Raw genomic sequence first — 8,471 nt, 5'->3', positions numbered from 1 at the left:
GAGAGAGAGAGAGAGAGAGAGAGAGAGAGAGAGAGAGAGAGAGAGAGAAATGGTGATTGTAGGGTCCAGAAGAGGTTGTCAGAACATCTTAAACTATAGTTACAAGTGTTGTGAATGAACAATGAACCTAGATGCTGACAACCAAACTTGGGTCCTCTAGAAGAGCATCAAATGCTATCAATTGCTGAAATATCTCTTGTGCCCCTGTTTCTACATTCTTTAAGTTAAGTGAGAAACACCATATATCCAGCTTGCTTTGTATTGCACTATTGTGTGCCAGAGAGGTCTGTTTGAATGAAAGTAATGCTATCTCAGAGCCAATTAAAGTATAGATATGACTATGATTTTTGCTATTTTTTATTTTAAGTATATTAGGCTCACAAGAGCAATCTCCATATGCGTTACCCTCTTCTATTTCTTCTCATATTTGAAATGGACAAGACTTATACTTTGGAGTTTTGTGCTTTTCCCCCACTTTTCCTTGATGCTTCCAGGCTAACAAAGTCTTTGTAAATGTTTTTTTTTTTTTCCAAACAAGACACACACACTTCTACTGACATGTATTGTCATGTACTACTTTGGACCACAGTACTGTGTAACCCTTTAAAAATATCTATTTTTAAATGTCTGATTGCCTCCAAAATCCATTCAAACTCCTCGGCATGGCTGTCATTGTGGTTGGAAGGGAAAGACACTTGTGTGGTTACCTAAGTCTTTTAGTTAGGAGAGATGACAGAGATCATTTTGTTTAGTCAACAAGATGACGGACTGGGTATTAGGTCTATCTTGTACCTTACTGATACAAATTGGTATAGTTATGCTCTAATTGTATTTTGAGAGAAAAGTTATTTTTTCTTATTTTAACAGGAAGGGTGATATGTAGGAGGAGCTAAGGTGGGAGGAGGAAGGAGAGGAGGAGGAGAAGAGAGGAGGAACTAAGAGGAGAGAGAGAAAGAGAGAGAGAGAAAGAGAGAAAGAGAGAGAGAGAGAGAGAGAGAGAGAGAGAGAGAGAGAGAGAGAGAGAGAGGAACATGGAGGCAAATGTTCGTGTGTCTCTGCCAGTCAAAGGTAGTTGGTATATCTAGGTTGGGTATTGGGTTACACTTATGATTGTATGAGCATCTTGTTATTGAGCATTACCAAATTTATAAAGCCTTTGATTAACATTTAAAAATAATTAATTAATTAAAAATATAAAAAAGAAAAATATCAACTTATATGAGAGATGAGGGAATGATCATAACCCCCTAGAGAGAGATTCCATCAACAAAGATTAACTAACCTACCACCTCATTCATGCCATATATGTTCTTAATCATCTGTCATTACCAGTCATCTTTCTAGGACTCAGCTGCACAAAGCACCTTACTTGAGCCCCAGTGGACAGAACATGAGTCAAATGAGGATACTCAAACCCTTTAGCTGCCAGGTTTCTCTGAGTATCTCACATCTATTCTTCTAGAAATTCTAGGCTCCCCAATGGTTATTCTAGCATCTTCTGGATTCAATTCTCTGAAGGAATTGATAAAACTATGCTTTAGAGCTTCACACTTAAACCAATCCCCAGTAAGATCCAAACTTCTATGTAGCTTTGAAACCATATTCCTGTCTCTTGGCAGGTTCACACATATACTCTCTCATCTGTAATATGAAAAAAAACCCCAATATTTTATTGCCTATTTCCTAAAATCCCTGTGAGAATCAAACAATAGTATGCTTGAAAATGACAAAATAATACATATTCATGGCAAGCAATACATTTTTTTCCTGTTATTCAAATCTAAACTCAAGAGACAAGAACATGCACATTTTCCACATGTCCCATGATACATACAAATTAGAGGAATCAAGGATGGTAGAAGATAACTGCTGTGTTCAGATACAGAAATCAATCATAGCACTGATATTTGGGGCAGATGTAACATCCATATTTACCTGTTTCTGAAAGCAACTTTGTGGCTTCCAGCACTTTCTCTGTGTAGACCCCAGCTTCATAGTTCTCCATCTCTGCATTGATGATGTGAATGACTCGGGCTGCCCGGCCCCGTATGGCCCCAGCTGTGCGATCCAGTGTGTCCACATCTCCCTCTTGCAGGGCAATCACACATTTGTTCACATCCTCCAAGATATGATTTTCTGTCAAGAGGACACACACACACACATTTATATGACCTTGTACTGCTAACAACCAGTCTAAAAGCATTTCAACAGTTCCTATGAGTCCTCTGTTTACAAAGTGAATTGTATAACCAATAACATGAACCTGTATTTAAGTGGTATCACTTACAATTGCAATAGAGTTGTGAATTCTGAGTACCAGCAAAAGGGTTTATCACACAGATGTTTGAGTGAAACTTTGAAAGTATCTGACTCAGTGGCTGTTCTGGCTACTTAATACATGTGGGTAGAGGGAGTTTCAGGAGAGGAGGAATGGCTTCCATTGAATTGACCTGTGTGTACATTTTTAGAGCATTTTCATGACTGAAGGTTGATGTGAGAAGGGCCCAGTTCACCTTGAGCAGTGCAACCCCTGGGTTGTATAATTAGTCATGGGTTATAGAACTGAGTAGACATGGTAAGCAAGCACACATGCAGCGTGCAGTTTGCTTCATGAATCATGCTTGAGATCTTGCCTCTAGGTTCCTATTTTGAACTTCTGCTCTGACTTCCTCCATAAGGATGGACTAGGATTGAGATTTGTAAGTAAAAGAAATCCTCACCTCCTTAAAATGGTTTTATTCAGTGTTTTACCATAGCAATAGAAAGTCAACAAGGAGAGCTTTGAGATGAGACCTGGAAAAGGGAGTTTCATAGATATTCTCAAAGGATGCTAATAGGGATGTTTGAGGCAATACCACAGCTTGAGACCTACTTAAAGTAATTCCTTGTTTTGAGTCTTACTGCTAGGGGCAGGGGTCTTTCGAGAGTTGGGATGACAGGGATTGGAGAGAAGATTCACCAGTTAAGAGTGTTTGCTATCCATCTCTCTTCCATTTTTTTATTTCATTAACAAGAATTAGCCTGTCTTAGGTCATTCTGACTAGAATGCCTTCCTTACCCATTATGGAGTATGCATTATCAAAAGCAATGCATTTATGTCTTAAGCTGGTAAGACTCTGCAGAATCTTACCCGTCCTTGGCTTGCCAGCCTGTTAATTTAATAACTCTGACTGGGGTGTCCATTTTCAGGTTCAGGCCATGTACTTTGGCTGCCAACATGGCTTGGCAGGAATATGACATTGGCCTAGGACAAAGAAGTAGGCATCAGGAAGGAATCTGACATTAGGCTAGAACAAAGAAGTAATTTTAATTTAGTTATTTTTAAATCTAAAATATAAGAAAGAAAAGAAGAATCTAAATTTTAGGCTAGAACAAGGAAATAGGCTTCAGACATGAAAATGATTTTGGGCTAGGACAGGGAAGTTGGCTCAGATATTTTGGTCATCCTGATAAGCCCTTAAAAACAGTGATCACGGGAGTGTTCACAGAATTGTGTTTAATGCTTTGCTTGTTCTTTGACTATGTGTGTTTATTGTCTTGCTTGTTCCTTAACTATTCACATCTATTGTATTGCTAGACACTCAACTTATAACTGACCTTAATACATACATGTAATTAAAATGGTATAAAAGCAAAACAAAACAAAAAACAAAAAAAAAAACAGGAGGGGGATGTGATAGGGATTTTCTGGGGGGGGGGGATGGGGAAAGGGGATGACATCTGAAATGTAAATAAATAAAATATCCAAAACCAAAAAAGATTATTTGCTGATCTTGAAGTGAACGAACCCTGGTTCAGTTCAAAGCACCCATTTTAACTGCCTTACAACCATCAATAATTCCAATTCCAGGGAATACAACATTCTCTTCTGGCCTTTGCAGTCACCCACATACTCATGGTCCACTCGTATGTACTCAGACATATATGTCCATATGAAATAAAAATAAATGAGTGTGGGGAGTCATGATAGCCAATAAAAAGTCAATCTGACCTGGAAATACTATTTCTCCCTTAAAAGAATTGAAGTTTTAGATGCATGAATGAATAGTTGTCCATCTTCTTACTGAGGAACTGTTTAAATGACAGATCAGATGGAAGATACAGTCACAGAGAAAATGGATTCAGGAGGAAAGATCATAGAGTTCCCTTGAATTATATACAATCTAGTCTTTAGTATTACCTCAGATTACAGTCAAGGCAAGCACTATTCCCCTGTTAAGGACCACACAGTAAGAGACAAGCAAACAGAAGTGGAGCTGCCTCTATAGAGAAACACACATTCTCACAGTGGAGCAAATAGGTCCTATCTCACTTCCCTGCCCAATGTTATAGTATAATTAAGTCTTTTGAGTATTTTTTAAAATTACAATTCTAAGAAAATACTCAAAATTTAGTACTGTAAAGAAAAATAAAAATAACTATAACTTTAAGCTCAAAATTAGACACAGACACACAGACAGACAGACAGACACACACACACACACACACACAGATAGAGAGAAAGAGAGAGAGAGAGAGAGAGAGAGAGAGAGAGAGAGAGAGAACTGTAACTATAGTGACAGAATACTCATGCCTCAAATGCGTAAATTGAAATCTTAAGTATAAATTTAATCATGTTCATTATTGTTATGCTCTAAGTTACATTTAACATTAAGGAGGGTTAGTGAGAGGCCCCAGCCATGTTAAACCACTTTGCATCAAGCCTCATGACCTGAGTACTATGCCAGAAACCCAGATGGTGAAAGGAGAGAGCTAACTCCTATAAGTTGTGCTCTGACATCCACAAATTTACGTTGGCACATGGACTCAAACAGATGATAGATACATAGATGGATAAATGGATGGATGGATAGATAGATAGATAGATGATAGATAGGGGGATGGCTTGCTAGATGATAGATTGATTGAATGATAGATGGATAGATAGATAGATAGATAGATAGATGGATGAACAAAATAGTTAAGTGAATGGTTAAATACATAAGTAAGTAGTTAAATAGAAGTAGAAAGCAGATATGTAATATAGTAAGGATATTTTATTGTTTTTATTTTTATTTATTTATTTGTGGCACTAAAGGTTAAACCTAGGTCATTATCAAGTGGTCAATGGATGCTCGTTACCTTAATTCTTAGTTTTAGTTTTGTTTTTTTTTTTTTTGTCTATTAGTGTATTTTACTTTTTTATTTTGAGAAAAAGTTCCACTGAGTTCTTCATGATAGTAGTGAGCTTACTCTGTGGCCATTGCAAATCTTGAACTCAGGACTTTCCTACCTTAGTGTCTTAAGAGCTCTGATTCTAGGCCTGTGTATTTAAGCTTGAATGAAGTTATCGCATTATCTGAGATCCAACATTAAGAAATAAAAACTTGAGGAGGTGACCCAGTGCTGCAGGTTTAGCTTCTGTGAGGGAATTAGTGCTCTTCTAACAGATATGCTAGAGAAATCCCCCCTCTCTCCTCATACAGCATGAGAATGCAGTGAGTTTAGTTGTCTATGAGGGGGCGTCTCTCACAAGCATGTTCATCTTGGACTTTCTAGCCTCCTATACTGTGAAAAACAGGTGGTTGTTGTTAATAAGAAGTCCAATTTCTAATTCTGTGCCAGCACTGAACAGACTAAGATGAACACAAAATACCCAAACACGAGCACATGCTTTCAACAGAACTAGCCTGCTTATCATTGTCTTAGGTAATTTGCTAACCTTTTAAATTATAGCAACCAAATTCAATGACTATGAGGAGGTTTGGATTATTAGCTATTTACAAAGTTTCTATGGCTACTTCTCATTTCCAGGTTCCTAGAGGAAGAGAATTGAAATGAGTAACCAGTAAATCCCAAGCTCTGATGGAGATTTCTTTCTTTCTCTCTTTAAACCAAGGACTCAGCACACATGAACACACAGAGCCTGTGGCAGTAGTCCTCATAAGACCTGTCCAAGTTCAATTCAGACAAGATCTCACACTGTAAAGGGGAAATTGAACTCAGAGTCCACAGCAACCAAGGAAGTATTTGCTATTGATACATTCTGGAAAAAAAATCAGCTTACTCAAATGGAGTGTCACTGGGTATATGAACCACATTCCAGAGCAGGCCTCATGACTGGGAACACTTGGCTACTACCCAATGGACTCCAGTTTTCATGTGTGTAAAGAAGGGAACGTTTTGTTTGGTTGGTTTTGTTTTTCTGTTTGTTTGTTTGTTTTTTCATTTTGTTTTGGTCACTTTTTGTCTTATGTGCCTTTCGACTTTTCTGTTTCAGGGGGTTGTGAGGGAGAGAGGAAGAACATGAAGTTCAGTGGGAGGATGGTAAGAGTGTTAGAGGGGAGAAGAAGAGCATTCACAAAATATATTGCATAAAAAATTAATAAACAGTAATTTTAGTAAAAACAAGCATGTGGAGGCAGGTGCATGCTCTTTTAGGGGACTAATCTGCTATTCACAAAACATTAATTTCATCTCATATTGTATTGCTCTATTCAGATAATTCTGGGTTTTTTTTGAGTTTATTAAGCTTATTATTGTTGTTACATCTGGGAGGGAAATCAAGGCACAGCATGTGTGTGGAGGTCAGATGATAACTCCACAGACTCAGCGCTCTCCTCCCTTTACATGGGCTCGAATTCAGGTCATCAGGCTTGTGCAGCAAGTGTCATTTCCTGCTAACGCATCCTGTCTACCCTGCGTTTCTGATTTCTACATTCCTTTCCTGTTTACTTTCAGCTATACATTAGAGTGGAAAAACGATAAAGGTATCTATAAAGGCTGGCTAGTAGTGAGTTTTCTTAAACTTACAAAAGGCAAACTTTTTTTTTATGCTGATATTTACCTTAGTGAAACAGCCAAAGTAGTAAAAATGTTGGTGAAGGAAGATTTTATTTTTGTTTAGGAACTCCCCATAACTATCCTTCCCTGGGATCCTGATCTTCTACTGTGAACTCACCTGAGCAGACACCTTAGAAAAAGGCTTATTCAAAAGAACCTTTTTAGGGTATTTTAAATAAGGAAAGCTGACTGTCAGTAGCCTCCTTTCCTACAGGGATGGATTCACTGAAATAATCACACACTTTCCTGGCACCTGAAAGGGAGCAACTGGATACTGTGTAAAACATGTGTTCACGTTTACATCCTTCTGGACCTGACACAACACTGTAAGAACAGGGTAGCTGTTGCTTTTCTGTGCAATTGGAAAAGGTAATGTTTTGCCACAGACTACAATGCAGAGAAGGCTGATAATTATGCTGTTATTCTCTCTGCAACTAACACTTTTATAAAAATCTAAAAAGTCCATTTATGAACCAATAAATTATATTGGTATCAAAGGCTTTAAAAACAACAATCTCAATGATGTTTCAAACTAGAATCCTGCAACTAATGTAACTAAATCCAAAAATGAATGGGAGAATAAAAGATGCTGTTATAAATAAAGCTTTGGCGATTTGAAGGGAAAATGCTCAGTTAAAAAAATCTGTTATGACAAAAATGCTTTTGATCAGCCAAATCAGGTCATTTATTAGATAGTTATTAATATTGGTATATTAGTTTATTCTACCTAGTTTCTAATTTACTAAATAAATTGATTTTCAAATATGGTTTGGTTTGGTTTGGTTTGGTTTGGTTTGGTTTGGTTTGGTTTGGTTTGGGACAGAATCTCTCTATGTAGCTCAAGCTGTCCTGAAATTCACTATGTAGACCAGGCTGGCCTCAAACTCACAGAGATACATCTACCTCTGACTACTGTGTACTAAATCTGGAGGTATGTGCCACCTGCCTAAAGTAATGGGGTTTTTTTGTTTTGTTTTTGTTTTTTAATTTTGAGATAGTTTGTTCAGCAATTCTCAATCTTCCTTCAGATAGAAATTCATAGTATTTAAAAATTACCCAGACCTCTCTCTTAATAGCAGTTATTCTAATTGGTAACATATGTGTACCAAAGTCAGTGATATTCAGGCTACCTTAAATTGTATTTGTATTTTGCTAATGACAGCAATTAGTTCATAAAGAAGCTGCATCTGCCCATGTAGACATGACCGTTTTGGTCAAAAGACACTACTTGGTGTGTTCATAGATTCTTGGATCCCTTATGATAACTTCCCTATCTACTGTCTGCATCCTTACAACAGAGGCCAGTGTGTTTGGAAACATCAAGAAGAGTGGTGAATTCTTTAAATCACAGAAGTCAAATGTGATTCCACTTTCAATTTCTGCTAAGACTGTGCATATAGCAGGCACTTAAAGAAAGTGGCTAGATTGACATGTCTAAGCAAGGAATCAGTTCATGCACTTTTATTCTAAAATATTTTGAAGAGAAACAACTACTGAAAGAAGCTGAGAAATGGTGTTCTGGATAGAAAAGAACAGGGATGAAAAAGAGTTATCAAGGCATGTGTCCTCTGCAGGTAGCTTAGTGAGGAGAAACTGTCATGTGCCATGGCTGCTGCACTAATTATCAAGCACAGCTTGAGAACACCAAG

General features: G+C 37.5%; 1 protein-coding gene across 8 annotated transcripts in view; it reads right to left on the bottom strand.

Moving 5' to 3' along the window:
- Positions 1 to 8,471, bottom strand: part of Ctnna2 (catenin alpha 2) — a 1,083,974-nt gene that overhangs the window by 98,533 nt on the left and 976,970 nt on the right. For all 8 annotated transcript variants that reach the window (XM_028762290.1, XM_028762294.1, XM_028762295.1 and 5 more), the window contains one exon: positions 1,936 to 2,136. In XM_028762290.1, the coding sequence (XP_028618123.1) occupies positions 1,936 to 2,136 (201 nt within the window). The remainder of the gene's footprint in view (positions 1 to 1,935; positions 2,137 to 8,471) is intronic.

Source organism: Grammomys surdaster, unplaced genomic scaffold (genome assembly GCF_004785775.1).
Source record: "Grammomys surdaster isolate TR1022 unplaced genomic scaffold, NIH_TR_1.0 133, whole genome shotgun sequence".
Taxonomy (NCBI): Eukaryota; Metazoa; Chordata; class Mammalia; order Rodentia; family Muridae; genus Grammomys; species Grammomys surdaster.
This window is presented reverse-complemented; position numbering and strand designations above follow the sequence as displayed.